This window comes from Apium graveolens, chromosome 10, assembly GCF_009905375.1.
Source record: "Apium graveolens cultivar Ventura chromosome 10, ASM990537v1, whole genome shotgun sequence".
Lineage (NCBI taxonomy): Eukaryota > Viridiplantae > Streptophyta > Magnoliopsida > Apiales > Apiaceae > Apium > Apium graveolens.
In genome coordinates, this window is record NC_133656.1 from 236,411,753 (window position 1) to 236,427,492 (window position 15,740).

Genomic DNA, 15,740 nt, shown 5'->3' on the forward strand with positions numbered 1-15,740 from the left:
AATTTGAAGTGAGAAATAGAAAAAGCAACATCTGTTAGGAATATTCTCTATTTATCTTTGTAAAATACTTGTAAATAGCTGTGTGCATTCTTGCATCACAGAGTTCTCTAATCTTTATATATATCTCTGGTGGAAAGTTCAATCCACCAGAAAGTTTTTAAACAATCTTGTTTATATACTTTGTGTTTGAATAATTGAATTCTTTTAATCCGCACTACTGCATATTCATTCACAGTTATATATATTTAAAAGAGTCTTTAAATTTTCAAAAGAAACCAGAAGTTCATTAAATCCCTCTTCTGTAAATATGTTGTTAGATTGTTGAGTATAATAATGTCTTTTTTGGTTGGTTGGTTTGGTTATCCTCATTTATGACCATCGAATCTTTTTAATCAGGTGATCAGGACCGTTAGGTTCAAATATTAAAAGAATATACACTACTCAAACTCCTAGGTTCTAATCACGCCAACAACGAATATTTATATTATTATTTATACACTATTAAAACTCCGAGGTTCGAACTCCATTAATTATTTATACACTACTCAATATTCAGGTTCCAATCCCGCCAAAAATAAATTTTATATTATTATTTATAAATATACTAATAAGTTAATGATCCAAAAAAATTATTATAAATTTAAATAATATAAAAATATTAATGATGACCCGCGGGCCAGTATAACTCAGCGATAGACTTGGGGCCCAGATAGACATTCGGGGTTAAATTTTAGTTACAACTGGGCTGGGATAACCACTGACTTGGATTAAGTTTAATAATGTGTTTTGGACATAGGACTGCCCAGCAATTGGACTGTTTCAATAATATATCAGTTCACAATTTTACATGACTTTTAAATAACCTTATAATTTACCTTTTAAATGTCTCTATATGATATAAATCAATATGGTATTTACTTAAAAAACGTATAAAACAGTTATGTACAAACGACGGTAATATTTATCAATACAATTTTAATTAATCCCTACACATTCAAAATTTTACAAAATTGATATATAAGAATAAAAATATAAATTCAACAGGTTCAGCTACTCCCACCCCATTAATGACTAATGTAGCTTTCACCCCTTAGCTTCTCCTCCCCTTTCATCGCCAACATAGCTCCTTCATAGTTTAACATCTTCATACTATAACTCCTTCATAGTATCTGCATCATTGACTTCTGAAAGTTCTTCCAATTCATCTATATCGTCAATTGGAATATCTTCATAATTATGATCAGATTGGCCTACACTTGCATTTGGAAGCATATATAGTTATATACCCTCTGAATTAACTTCTACTCTAACTTGTTTGTAAAGGAAAAATGTTCAACAAAACTATAAATAAAAGTTGCATGTCTACTGCAACTTAAAGCACAAACGAAACAGATGAAGACCTCATATTGAGAACATAACTAACATAGAAATGACCAACAAACGAAATACTCCCTCTGTCCTTTCCAATTGTTTACATTTCTGAGGAAGTGTTCGGCACGCATTTTAAGGTGCATAAAAAGTATAGTTATGCAACTTATTTTTATAATTTTCTTTTTCTGAATAAAAATTGAATGTTTCAATTTTTATTCAGAAAAACAAAATTGTAAAAAAAAATTACAGAAATATATTTTATATGCACCTTAAAATGAGTGTCGGACACTCTCTAAAAAATGTAAACAATTGAAATGGACGGAGGGAGTACATTTTTTTATCAGCTAAAACAGCAAAACCATGTGCTACATGAACCGGGATGTTAAGAATCTCGAAACTCAAATATTCCAAGTCTTTAACAGCTGAAAACACTGGTTTATAATGGACTAATATTAGGTTGATACTAAGTATGATTTATCGACATTGAGAGATCAATTTCTGCACAAAAATACAAATTGCTTTCATGAGCATTTAGTACTGTATATTATATCATTCACTTCTGAATACCTGTCAGACTATTTTCTAATATATTTTATATTATTATTCACTTCTGAATACCTGTCAGACTATTTTCTAATGAGCAATTCACATATTTTACAAAAAAAGTAACCAAGTATATCCTATATCCAAATTAGGATTGATGACACAGGACACAGGGGAGTGATTTGCAATCTTTAGCAAATATTTAAAGTTATTAAGCATAAACAAGCACCTAATTTGTTCAACACACACTAAACACTAGAGGAATAATGAAGTATAGTAATCTGGCCCAAGTGTCGGAGAAAAGTGCTGGAGTGTGTACCATTTGCAATAAGTGAGGCTGGACCATGGATTGGATCCCTTGTTTCGGATGTACTATCAAGATAATAATTAAGTTCAAGAAGCTGCAAAAAAGCTTCTGTCTGAGGGTTTCGATGATGTCCTGCAGATAAATAAAAAATAAAATTACGTTTCTTAGATTCTTAGCATATGCCTGTGAGCTAGCAGTCCAACTGTGCTGCAATGTTATAATGTTAAAATTCCAAAGCATCATTATAATTTATAACAGCCCAAAATGATTGCTAGTATAAATCATCCTATTAAAATATGCAGAAAGATATCGGACAAGGTCGTGAACAATAGAATGACACACAACTGGCAACAAGAACTTATGGGATCAGGACTATGTTCGAACATGGGATCTGAGATGAACTTTACTCAACAGTAAGCTATTAGAACAAAGAAACAGTTTTACCATATCTTTTTATAAAGCATGAGAAATCACACACACACACAGATTAAACTACAATAGATAAACTACAAAGAACAATGATATAGCACAGAGATTTTAACTCTTTACCAGTATAGGAACTAGCAGAAGACTGAGAAGGATCATATCCAGGAACAGTTTGCACAAATTTAAAAGGTTTGGCTCCTCTTGGTTGTAATTTGTGCCTTATCCATTGCATACATTCTTGCTTGTCAAGCTTCGCTAACCTGCAACCGGAATAAGAAACGAGTTACCAACTTGCCATGTATCATAAACTTATCCCAGGAACAATCAACTCTCTAAAATTCACGGACCCAAAATTTGCAGGTTTGGTAGTTGAAGGAAAGATAGAATTAAATTTCCGAGTTATCGCCAGCCATTCTTCATCAAAATGAATTTCGTACGGTCCTGGCTCTGATTCGATCTCAACAATCTAGAAAGCTCAGAAAGTTTTACGATACCAAAATTAGCTTTAAGTAAAAAAATTAAATATATATAAGTAACATAAAAAAGGCATCATGTAGGTATTTCAGCAGAAACCTGCAAAAACTTTCGTCCCGGTAGACATTTATCAAGTGCAAGAAATTTGGTCAGTGGACCACCTTCTCCATGTTGTACTAGTGCTGCAAATTTGCAGTGAAGATGAGCTGAAAACCAGTAAGGAGGTTTCAGTTTGTGCAGTAATTCTGCAGCAGGTATACTTCCCAGAGTTCTGTCCTGAATCTGTTTGGTTAAAAGATTTTAATAATCTAAAATCAATATATCTGCAATCTAAAATACATTGCATAGTACCCTAATCCCAAGAGATAAATGTAAGGCCTAATAGCATCAGGAGAGGTACAGTACTAAAGAATATTGAGATGTAAAGTATGTAATCCTCCGTCATACTAAAACTAGCTGGGTTTGACTTTTCAAAGTCAGATTGACCAAGCTTTGACTAACCAGAATACTAACAGACTACTGGAACCAGAAGACACTCAATTTGCATGCCTCCAATCCCAACAGACAACCCACGAAAAAGACATTTGAGACTAAATAAAACCAAGACTCGAGTAAATCTAGAAATACAAATAAGGAATGTTGGATTTGTGCGGGTGGGAAATCGTGGGAGGGGTTTTATTAGGGTACTAAGACACTGAAAAATTAAAGGCACTACTTGCTGCATTGTAGCAATTGTAGTATGTCAGAGGCCACATTGCAAGATAAAGTTCTGTATAATAAAAATTTACATTTCCATTCAGCTGCATTGCAATCAGAAGTTCTAACCATCCTCTATTTTACATCATACAAGTTACAAGCATGTATTTTTAAAACAAAAGAACTACATAACATTCACTTCACATTGCAATATAGGTATCCAGAATTACCTCTTTCTCAAAAAATGGTTTCTGACGAACAAGATCTTTCCAATTCCCATAGTCAGTGATACCGCAAGGCCAATCATGTGTAAGAAAAATATCAATTGGTTCTTCAACTTGCATGAGCTTTTGCACATCATATTCACGAACATGGTAAATAGACCTGATATGTCCTTCATTATATGGTAGCTTTTCATAGTGTCCTGCATATACAGAAGCTTTACTGCTTAATTTCTTATTCTCCAATGCTGGCTTACATATTTATACCATGTATTTTATCTCATATACACAATTAATATGGTTTTTTTCCACAAATGGTCTGAATATAAATGTAAAATACATCATACTAATTATTAATAAAAGAAAGAACATGTAACCGACCTAATCGATAATGACGTTCATTATAAATTCCAGATAGTCCACCTATCCGGATGTTCCCAAACTTGACCACTCCAGCAAACCCTAAGAAGTATATATTAGGTGCCACCCATCCGCCATAATATCTGTCAAAGACATAACATAAATCAGTGACATACACTATCCACCCATCTTAAGTCATAATTATCTTATATAAACCTCTGGATTAGCCAGTACCACTCAATCTTCTCGGCTAAGACCACAACTAATCAAACACTATCACATAGCAAGTAGACATTGACTATGAAACTTTAAAACAAATATATTGCTTATTACACGTATGAGTCTATTATTAACACTATCAACAACCTTAACCTCTCTCTTTTTTTCGGATCAACAAACATAGTCCAAGCTCAAATATTAAAATCCATCTGAAATAAGCTCAACTAAACTAAGGCAACGCTACATACTGTTCTAATTATTCAGTTATTTCCCCTATATTAACAACGTTACTAAAATATAGTCCAGGATCAAATATAACAATCTATCCGAAATAACTGCAATTATAACTAAGGAAATTCTACACACTAGTATAGTTATTCAGTTATCCCCCCTGTATATTATCAACATTACTAAAATATAGTCTAAGCTCAAATATCAAAATCTATCTGAAATAACCGCAATTATAACTAAGGCAATGCTCCACAGTCCACACTATTATAATGATTTTGTTATTCCCCCTATATATTATCAACATTACTAAACTATAATCCAAGCTCAAACATCAAAATCTATCCGAAATAACTGCAATTAGAATTAAGGCAATGCTTCACACTATTTTAATAATTTGGTTATTCCCCCTTATTATCAACGTTACTAAAATATAATCCAAACTCAAATATCAAAATCTATCCAAAATAACCGCAATTATAACTATGGCAATGCTACACACTATTTTAATCATCAGTTATTCCCCCATATTATCAACATTACTAACACATAGTCCAAGCTCAAGTACCAAAATCCATCCAAAATAACCGCATTTATAAAATTAGCGCAATGCTACACTGCCACTTCAATTATTTCGTAATTCCCCTAATTTAACTACATTACTAACAACAAAACATCACATAACACGAAACAAAACAACTCACAGCTCCCAAAGGTAATTAGACGCCTCGTGATTCCCTCCGATAAAAATAGTCGTAATCGGGGCAACTTTCTGCCCCGAATAATACTTCCAGAAGGACTCCATAGACTTAAATTTCGCAGGACAATTCAAACTCTCCAAATCACTCTCATTCCTAACAGCCTGCAATTAATCACATTACAAATCAAAATAAAATCCAAACAAAACTTTTAAAAAAACACACACTAAAAACACGCACAAGTACCTGAAAATCACCGCAACAGAGAAGAAGATCAATTTTGGTGTTCTCCGATTGTTGTAAGTGTAAGAGAGTGGCGTAAACGTTGTCTAAATCTCCGTGCATACATCCTTCTACGGCTATTTTCATCGCTGTGATTTGAATTTAAACCCTAGGGTTTTGAGTTTGAGTAATTTTATTCAGATTTTGTAACCCGGATGGTTAATTGGGTCAAATTTGAACCGAGATGGTACGTGTGGGGATCCGGTTATAATTTATTCAGGCGATCGATTTTTCCACGTGTACATAAATTTTAAATAATAAGAAATAATAATAATAAAATAAATTACAAAGTTATGACTATACTTTATTCTGAAATTTTAAAAAGTTGTCAAACTTTCAAATTTGTAAATTAATGATCATTTTCCGTCTTTTAACATAATATAATTATTATCGGACGGATTGTATACACTACAAATTGAAGAGTGCATCTATGTTATGCGTATAAATTATCTTATAAAATGTTTTATCTTGCAAAATATATTGCACAAATATCATTATTTCAATATAATTATGCAAATCTCATACATATAATATATATATGTTCTGCAGTTAAATATGTATGTTCTGTAATATTAATTCTGCAAACTAAGCATGTTTTGTATAATAATAATATATTATACAATGATCTACTTGTAAAATATATACAATCTGCAGAATTTTTAATAAAGTACTGATATTTTGTAAAATATCATTCGAAAAATAATGTATTTTACAATATTTTATATTAACCTATATTTTATTTACACAATGTATATAAACTCCAGAAATTCAAAAAAATATTGGACTCTATAAAATTTAACTCACAAATTCAATACATATGTATATAGTGTTTAGTGTGGGGAAGGGAGTGAGGACTAACCCCTAACATTGGGCCTCGAGGACCCAGCAATTGGCTCTTTTAGTTTTGGTAAAAAAATGTGATTTTCAATTGTTGCAGTTCCTTGTGATTAATACATGTTTGCTGATTGTTCCAGTTTTTATGATTAATCTTTGTTCTTTCGAGTTTTAATATTTCCGATTATTGGTACACAAAATCTCTCGTCTTACATCCCTTAGACGAGAGGATATTCATTTGTTCAAGTCACGATCGCTGATCAGTAACATTCATATTGGTAGCTGGATATCACAGAGCATTGAACAAGAGCATCATCCAGCAGTTTCATAGTTGTCGAATTGTACGAAAACCGTGGGTGCTGCCTTCTAAACTGATTTCTTAATCTGCAATTCTGCACTTAAAACATATAAAGTATTGGTAATTAGGTGCAAGTCATTGTTAATGATATTTGGTGAAGTAATTAGTTTCTCTTGGATCTCCAAGCTACCCTGCAATGGCCAATGAGTGCTGTATAATGAACGTATTTCCTTATTTGGAAATGAAGATGATCAGTGTTTGTTTATTTGCACATTTTTTTCTGTCAACTTGTGCACTTATCTTCTGCAGCAATTAAAGCTGTTGGATTTGCAGCAGTTTTGCACCTCAACCTTCTCAGTTATAGCACTTTCACATTTTCAAGTACTTTATTTTTATGCACTGCAGTTTTTAACATTTACAACACGGAAAATACTATAGTTCACGAAACGGTTTTCAAAACCGTTCTCAGATGTGTAATGCACATATTTGGTAATTTTCTGATAATGAGATATAATCCGTTATATATATATGCGCCCACAAATTAAAACGTGACAAATATCACGTCACGTCATTTGAGAAAAATTTGGGAACGGATTTAGGAAACCTAAAACAACTTTTATAACATTAATAAATCTGAAACAATTTTCTTCTTATAAAATTATCATTCACAAGTATCTCTTCCAAAATAGTTTGAAACCCGAAAAGCTATGGAGTCATATAAAATGGGACGGAACGAGTATTGATGTTATTAGAATAAGGCGAAAATTGATAGCCATGAATGAAGATTTGCCGGACCCATATATGTTGAAAATGAGTGCACAACTCAAGGGGGTTTACAAGGGGTTTGTGGCAGATGAAGGCCCTGAAATCCTATGAAGCAATCTCCATCACATGGTTTCACTCTTCACATATCTCCTCTTCTCATCTTATCTCTTTCAATTCCTTGGATACATCCACAAGATCACAAGCATTTGTTAAATAACTAAAATAAGAAAAAAAATGGTATGTACAAGAAGCCAAAAAAAATTTTTATAGTTGTCTTGGATACTTTATTGTAAATGAGTGATTTAATGGACGGTGAAGTGCCAAGATGAAGCATCACAAATCACAAACTAAACTCTAATCATGACAAAAACTTCACTAGTTAAATTTTAGTGGAATTTTTGGCTCTAACACAAACTATAATGTAAATATTATTCAATATTATCCTTCCCTCTTAATTTATTTAACATTCATTTATCTCTTATTTTATATATATTATAACTTTTTTTAATAATCAACTTATATATCTTACAATTTACTATATGTTCTAATAAATTTTGGGACATCCCAGTGTCGAATTTAGAAAGGGAAAAAATCAGTTTCACTCTCTATAATATCACTTTTTTAAGTTTGAGCAAATTAAAGATCTTGATTCTTTGTCAAAAAAAGATCTTGATTCAAAAAATTTATTTCATATTTTTTAAACAAAATAAATATTAAAAAAATAAAATAGAAAGGGAATAAAAAAGACCAGGGATATAGGTGCGGTATGGATAGAACGTGTATACCATCAGCCAATCAGATGACAGAATCCAAAAACCAAGATAAATTCCATTTTTATTATATAAATAATCTAATCTCGTTGCTGCCACACGCGCGTTACAAAACATCACAACTACTTGATCCTAAATTAAAAGAGGAACGAACACAAGCCAATCAGACAACATCAGCAGCCACTTCCACTTTCATATTTTCACATCTCTCTCTCTCTCTCTCTCTCTCTCTCTCTCTCTCGCTGATTGCAAATAAAAGATAAGAGATGGCAGTCTCGACCGCCTTTGCTGGCACAAAACTGGACACTATATACCTAAGAAATGCCGTTGCTGCTTCATCAACATCATTGGCATCTCCGTTGAATCATCAAATTGATCGCATGTTTTGCATGCCTAGGAAAGCCAGAAATTGTAATGGTCTCAGGTGTGAGGTTGTTCAGACAACTACTGACAATACTAGTACTACTCTCCCTTCCTCTTCAAGTCTCTCTGCTCTTGAACAGCTCAAATCCTCTGCTGCTGACAGTAATCTTCTCTCTCTCTCTCCCTCTCTCTCGCTATCTCTCTTCTCTCTCTCTCTCTCCATCTCTCTCTCTCTCTCCCCCTCTCCCTCTCTCTCTCCCTCTCTAAATATGTATGATGTATGTTGTGTCACGTGTGCAATGTGTTTGATATTTGAAATTTTGAATGTTGTGTTGCTTCGGAGTGGTAATTAGTGTTATACAAAATGGACTTTGTAGTGTACTTTCTTTCTTTCATGTTGAAATTATTATCTCTTACAAGTGATTTATTGGTGTTTTATTTTAGTTAATTATGTAGTTGATTAGTTTACGGCTCCGAATAATTCTTTGGTGCCTTATCTTGTTAAATGTTATTTTCTGTGATGATCAGTGATAGTTTAAAAGCGCAACGAATAGAAAGTTGTTATGTTCGATTTTTTTTTTCTTTAAAAGAAAAAATGTTTATAGATTGAAGAATGCAGTTCCTCTGTCACAATTATGTCTGTTATTAGCTCTTATATGTTTGGCAATTGGAATTGAAGCCATGTATGTAATGATTTTGTGTTGTTCAGCAAGTTTTGTTTTTTCGTTTCATTTTCTCTTGTTCGCCTTAGCTGGTTGGGATTGTAAACAACTTAAATCATTCTTCATATTAGAATATATATATTTTTGATAATATAAGATTGAAGCTTCTGTGACCCCTTCATAATGTGGTTGTTATGTGTTTCTGGGGGTATTTCTTGTGTTCATGAAGTGATCTTACTTTAGCCTTTGTTAGTTTATAAATTGTGAGCAATATGTTTATCTTACATTCAGCCTTTAGGATAACTTTGCTGACACTCAAAACCTGTATTTTATTTTCGTGGGAGAAGCCTTTCCAATTTATTTAATGTAAGCATTATATCTTTTCTTTTGATTTATTTTTAAAATTAACCTTTTTCCCTACCTTGATGTTTATGCTGTTATTTTTACACACATGTCACTACACAATTTTCCTACTATGTTTGTCTAATACACAATTTTCCTACTATGTTTGTCTAATATTTTTATTATCCACCGACATCAGGGTATACGAAGGAGAGGAGCAGTATTGTAGTCATTGGACTCAGTATCCACACCACACCAGTTGAAATGCGCGAAAAGCTTGCCATTCCTGAAGCTGAATGGCCCAGAGCCATAGCTGAGCTATGTAGTTTGAATCATATTGAAGAGGCTGCTGTTCTTAGTACCTGCAATAGGATGGAGATATATGTTGTAGCTTTGTCTCAGCATCGGGGTGTCAAAGAAGTGACAGAGTGGATGTCAAAGGTAATTATTTCTTGCTACGTCGTACAGACTCCTACCTTTCTTTCCAGATTCAGCTCCTTCTTTTATTTCCATGAATATAAATCGTTTTTGGATGCTCAAAATGTAAAGGAACATGAGTAATAAAGAGTAACAGGTTGTGCACTTATGAAGATTGTAATTTTTGCATCACTGAGATGTGCTTGTTGTCCACCATGGTTTATCCTTATTTTGTTCTGTCCCTTACGCTCTCTTCCCCTGCAATGCTCCAGTTTTAAACACAACATGGTCTGTTCTGTTTCACCACAGCCACCATCTCATGCAGCATTTTTCATTGTTACTACATATTCACATACTTTTTTAAGTACCACTTCAGAGCATCTATTTATTTTTGCAGACGAGTGGGGTTTCAGCTTCGGAACTTTGTGAGCACCGATTTTTGTTATATAATAATGATGCTACCCAGCACATCTTTGAAGTATCAGCCGGGCTTGATTCACTGGTGTTAGGAGAGGGTCAAATTCTTGCTCAGGTGAAACAAGTTGTCAAAGTTGGGCAAGGAGTGGTAGGGTTTGGGAGGAACATCAGTGGCCTGTTCAAGCATGCCATCACTGTCGGAAAGAGGGTTAGAACTGAGCTAAATATTGCATCAGGGGCAGTTTCCGTCAGCTCGGCTGCTGTGGAACTGGCATTAATGAAGCTTCCAAAAACCTCTCACACTACTGCTAGAATGTTGGTCGTAGGGGCTGGGAAGATGGGAAAGCTTGTGATTAAACACTTAGTAGCCAAAGGATGCACTAAAATGGTAGTTGTGAACAGAAGTGAGGAGAGAGTAACTGCCATCCGTGAAGAGCTGAAGGGTATTGAGATAATATACAAACCCCTTACAGAAATGCTAGCCTCTGCCGCAGAGGCAGATGTTATATTTACCAGCACCGCTTCAGAAACCTTGTTATTTCGCAAAGAGCATGCAGCTGAACTTCCACCTGTTAGTTCTGATGCTGGATCTGTGAGACTCTTTGTTGACATTTCTGTTCCTAGAAATGTTGGTTCATGCATCAAGGAGCTTGAGACTTCACGAGTTTACAATGTGGATGACCTTAAGGAGGTTGTCGCTGCAAATAAGGAGGATCGACATAGAAAAGCAATGGAAGCGCAGTCAATTATTGCTGAGGAATCAAAGCAATTTGAAGCCTGGAGAGACTCACTAGAAACTGTTCCAACCATCAAGAAATTAAGAGCCTATGCTGAAAGAATCCGACTAGCAGAGCTAGATAAATGTATGTCAAAGATGGGTGATGAAGTCACAAAGAAAACCAAGAAAGCAGCCGATGATCTTAGCCGGGGTATAGTGAACAAGCTTCTCCATGGTCCCATGCAGCACCTAAGATGTGACGGGAGCGACAGCCGGACTCTGTCCGAGACACTTGAGAATATGCATGCCCTTAACAGGATGTTCAGCCTGGAAACTGAGATATCTATTCTGGAACAAAAGGTTCGAGCTAAGGTGGAGCAGAACCAGAAGTAAGCTCCTTTCACATTTTTCTAGTTTATCTTAACAACACTGATTATCATCTCTTGGAATCCGAATAAGAGGGAAAATCCCTCGTCCTGTCATCGTTGTTTGAAATGTCATCATTTTTCACAAATTGAAGTCTCTGGATTACTTGATTTCCATCTAAGTGTTTCAACTGTACAATTCATGACGTCTCCAGTGGATTCTATTCAATCTCTACCGCCTAGGTGTAATTAACAGATTGGGCTTGTTTTGGCCGGTGAGTGATGTTGATAAATGTAATGAATGATATCAAACCCGCTTGACAGTCTGCGGTTTATGCAACAATGTTACTTCCTGTAATTAATATACTGGTTGATTCAAGGTATTGATGCTTGTTGTAACTTCACTTTTCTACATTGTTCTTTTAAAAGAAATAGGTTCCGACTTGTATTCCAAATATGGCTAAAAGCATTCATCTAGATAACTGTTTTGAAAATTTTGGGAGCTACGCACTCTTTGCTTAACAAGGCTCTAATACTGTGGTGTAGAACGCAACTGCAAACTCCGGTGAAGGCAATTATGAAAGTAACGTTTTATTATATTCGTCGCTGAGTAAACGGTTCGATCAGTAAGAACATGGTCGGTAGCCTATCCTGTCAGATCGGGCTCTGAAACTTGAGAGGGAAGCACAGATGCCTAGCAAGCTTTTCAATATAATTCTACAAATGGAGTTTCTAATTTTTTATCATTGTTTACAAGAGGTTCATTAGAGTTAAATGGTCTTTAAATTTGAACTGCTGAGTGACTACTGTTAGCGCCTCTAGAAACGCTATGGAATTGCGAAAAAGAAATGGTATAAGCAGATCCAAAAAACATACATTTGATAAAAAGTAGGGTACCCAGAAGTAAAATGTGCCCTAATCCTGTCAACAATTAGAAAGACTAATTTTGTTTTGTAAGTTAAGTTTTTTCTTTTTTCCCATGAGGCAAATTATCCGCGTCCAACTTGGTTGGGATATGTAATAACCGGGAAAAAATATGTGAATATTATATGTTAAATAAATAAATATTATGTGTTTTATAAATTTAAAGTAATTATTGCCATAATATTAGATGTCATAGCTGTTATGTGTGTTTCTGTACGGGCCAAAAAAAATTTCGATTGATTAAAATGTGTTTAAACTGCAATTAAATGAATCGATATGCAATTCGAACTCGTATTTATTTGCATATTTATTAAGGTACTAGTTTTATTTCATTTTACGCGTGTTTCAATGCATTTTATGAGTTATCGGGCTTTTCTGGTAATTTAGGGATCGTTCCTGTTTTTCAAAAAAATCAATGGACCGGGATCCCACCGGGACGACAAACCCCACAAAATCTGTATTTTTATTTTTATAAAATTATTCGTATTTCAAAAACCCTTTATTTTTGTATTTTCGAATTATTCGCAATTTTGTGAAATTTCGACATTAATTTTGTATTTTATCATTTTTAAAATTATTCCCCGTAATTATTATTTTGGGGCCCTAATTATTATAATTAGGGGATAAAAACACCCTTAATTAATTTTGGGGATATAATTTTATGTTTAATATAAATAGCTGCAGATTTATTTATTTTATTTATTTTTATTAAAAATTTCAGATATTAAGAAAATCAAGAAACTTGTTCTTGGAGGTGTTCTTTAGCTAGAGGATTGAATCTCAATTTTGGAAGTGATTCCGAACTCCAAACAGTAAGTATGGGTAACCAAAACGATGGGATTTTGATTATCTACCTGTTTTAATCATCAAAAACAGTTCAAGATTCGCAAATTTGAAATTTTATTTTTAGGGTTCTTGATCAAGAATTTGGGGGTTTGAATTCTGGGTATTGTTGAGTGTTTCTGATGATTATAATAGCATTGCCATGATTAGAGTAATCAATTCATTTCAAAATTATACTCGTTTTATTGCTGGGATTTTCGAACCATGTTCTTGGTTTTTGGATAGTTTTATTTTCGATTTATGTACTTTTAATGTTAGTTCGATTGATTGTGGCTATATGAACTGATTCTATGAGTCCAGAGCTCTATTGTCATGAATAGATCGTTGAATTTGGTGTCCAGTTGCGTGTTCCGCGATTTTCCGTTGTTGTCGCCGGAAAATTTCTTGATTTTGACCGGTTAATGAACCCTGTTGTTCGGTTGATGATGTTGGTGTGGTTTCTGCATTTCTGGGCTCGTGTTATTGAATATTGCACTGAAAACCCGATCAAATCGGGTTGTTTTGGCCGTCACCGGAGCTTGGCCGGAAACGGTGTCGGTCACCGGTTTCTGCACTTGGTCCGGCCAGTTCTTGGCAGGACCTGATTGTCCTCTAACCCGACCCGGTTGGTTTTAATTCCAACCCGGGTTTGATCCCTGAAACCCCAACCTCCAATCCCCAATTCTGTTTCTCAGTTTTGATTTTTAAAAATATTTTAAAAAAAATCCTTTTTCTTATTTTCAAAAATCATTTTATTTATTTCTAAAATCATTTAATTATTATTTTAAATACTAAAAAAATTATTTTCTTTAATTATTTTCAAAAATACAATTTGATTTAATTATTTATAATTCATTTTAGTTAATTATTTATAAATTTAATTAATTGATTAAAAATCAATTAATCAATTAATTTTAGTTATAAATAGCTAAATAAATATAAATTATTTATAATTAATTCAAATAATCTCTAAAAATTATTTTAAGGTTTTAAAAATTATATTTTGGTATTCAAAAAAATCAATTAGTATTATTATTAATTGATTTAAATCTATTTATTTCTTATTTTATTCATAATAATTAAACCGTTCGTCCGTTTAATACGAAACGAACATGTAATATTGCGCTTTCAATAAAAATAATTTTAAGCCCTAATTTCTTTTGTATTGCAATGTCATTTAATTTGTGTATCAGTTTGAGTCAGTATTTGATCGATAAATGCTAATATTGACCTAATTTTCATTCTGAACGCACTGAGACGTATCTTTTAACGATCTGACTTATGTATTACATGAATTATGTGATTATGTGTTATACGAATTCTATGATTACGTGCTACGTGAAATGCATGCTATCTGTTTATAGTTTTAAAATACCATGCTAGTTATAAACGATCGGGTAGATGTCAAGACGTATAGTTACGTCGATTGAGTTTGGTTCTGTCAATTAAGATAGTTCTTTTGTTTATAGAATTGAGTAGAAAGGAGTGCAGTCAAGTGTTAGACGGAGATAGTAGCCATCAGTTATAAGCTGAGTTATAGTAAGAGGTTATCGAGCATACCAGGCAAGTACCCCTAACTTCACTTATTGTTCAAGTGACGTTTAGTTTGAATCATATTATGCAAATATTATATCTTCATTTATCATTCAATTGATATTGTCTCTGAATTATATTCTTTCAATTTCCAAACTATTCTAAGTTCAGAATAGTTAAACGTTTTATATATTTCGCTATAAATCACTCTATACAGTGGAACATTGAATTGGGATTAGCGAATAACTAATTATTCTGGTTATTTCGCCATCGATTGTTGAGATAACTCTGGACCATGAGAAATGGAGAGTTATATTGTTAAGGATGTCCTTTGATTCGGCTCCTTTGATCAAAATGTTTTATGGATTGGATGAATGCGCAAGTGACCGGGACGGACGGTCCAGCGGAGGGCTATTTCTATGTGTTATATGAAATATTATGACACCATTTTTTCCACAGACATGTATATTGCCTTTTTATTTGAGTACTCGTATTTTGGGGACATGTTTCTATGAATCATGACCTTGTCCTATCACACGGGATGATCAGTATGTGATAGTACGTCCGTCGGAGTTAGATTCCAATCTAAAAATTATTGTTTATTGTTGATAGCTTGTGAAGCTTTTATTATTGATCAAATATTACTGATTTTTATCATATTGTTCAGTTATTATCAGAATGTGGT

General features: G+C 33.5%; 2 protein-coding genes across 3 annotated transcripts; one reads left to right on the forward strand and one right to left on the reverse strand.

Moving 5' to 3' along the window:
• Positions 1-893: 893 nt before the first annotated feature.
• On the reverse strand, positions 894-6,013 carry LOC141688909 (lariat debranching enzyme). 2 transcript variants are annotated; one of them, XM_074493055.1, is made up of 9 exons: positions 5,790-6,013; positions 5,550-5,707; positions 4,420-4,541; positions 4,048-4,241; positions 3,221-3,403; positions 2,995-3,113; positions 2,771-2,907; positions 2,232-2,353; positions 894-1,260 (listed from the first exon to the last, which is right to left on the reverse strand). In XM_074493055.1, the coding sequence occupies exons 1-9, from the start codon at positions 5,910-5,912 to the stop codon at positions 1,150-1,152; spliced, it is 1,269 nt and encodes a 422-aa protein (XP_074349156.1). In that variant the 5' UTR covers positions 5,913-6,013; the 3' UTR covers positions 894-1,149. The 2 variants fall into 2 exon arrangements, with proteins under 2 accessions (XP_074349156.1, XP_074349157.1); XM_074493056.1 differs by having other exon boundaries at positions 894-1,250; positions 2,234-2,353; positions 5,790-6,012.
• A 2,580-nt stretch (positions 6,014-8,593) lies between these two features.
• Positions 8,594-12,180, forward strand: LOC141693566 (glutamyl-tRNA reductase 1, chloroplastic-like). Its single transcript, XM_074498707.1, has 3 exons — positions 8,594-9,017; positions 10,059-10,300; positions 10,674-12,180. The coding sequence occupies exons 1-3, from the start codon at positions 8,759-8,761 to the stop codon at positions 11,802-11,804; spliced, it is 1,632 nt and encodes a 543-aa protein (XP_074354808.1). The 5' UTR covers positions 8,594-8,758; the 3' UTR covers positions 11,805-12,180.
• The last annotated feature ends 3,560 nt before the right edge of the window (positions 12,181-15,740 follow it).

Excerpts from the sequence above, each read along its gene's own strand:
- LOC141688909 (XM_074493055.1), bottom strand. The coding sequence starts at position 5,912 with ATGAAAATAGCCGTAGAAGGATGTATGCACGGAGATTTAGACAACGTT. Across the intron at positions 2,908-2,994 it reads ACCAAACCTGCAAATTTTGG|GTTAGCGAAGCTTGACAAGC; the intron begins GTCCGTGAATTT and ends TTCCGGTTGCAG. Across the intron at positions 1,261-2,231 it reads CCTCACTTATTGCAAATGGT|GCAAGTGTAGGCCAATCTGA; the intron begins ACACACTCCAGC and ends ATGCTTCCAAAT.
- LOC141693566 (XM_074498707.1), top strand. The coding sequence starts at position 8,759 with ATGGCAGTCTCGACCGCCTTTGCTGGCACAAAACTGGACACTATATAC. Across the intron at positions 9,018-10,058 it reads CAAATCCTCTGCTGCTGACA|GGTATACGAAGGAGAGGAGC; the intron begins GTAATCTTCTCT and ends CACCGACATCAG. Across the intron at positions 10,301-10,673 it reads TGACAGAGTGGATGTCAAAG|ACGAGTGGGGTTTCAGCTTC; the intron begins GTAATTATTTCT and ends TTATTTTTGCAG.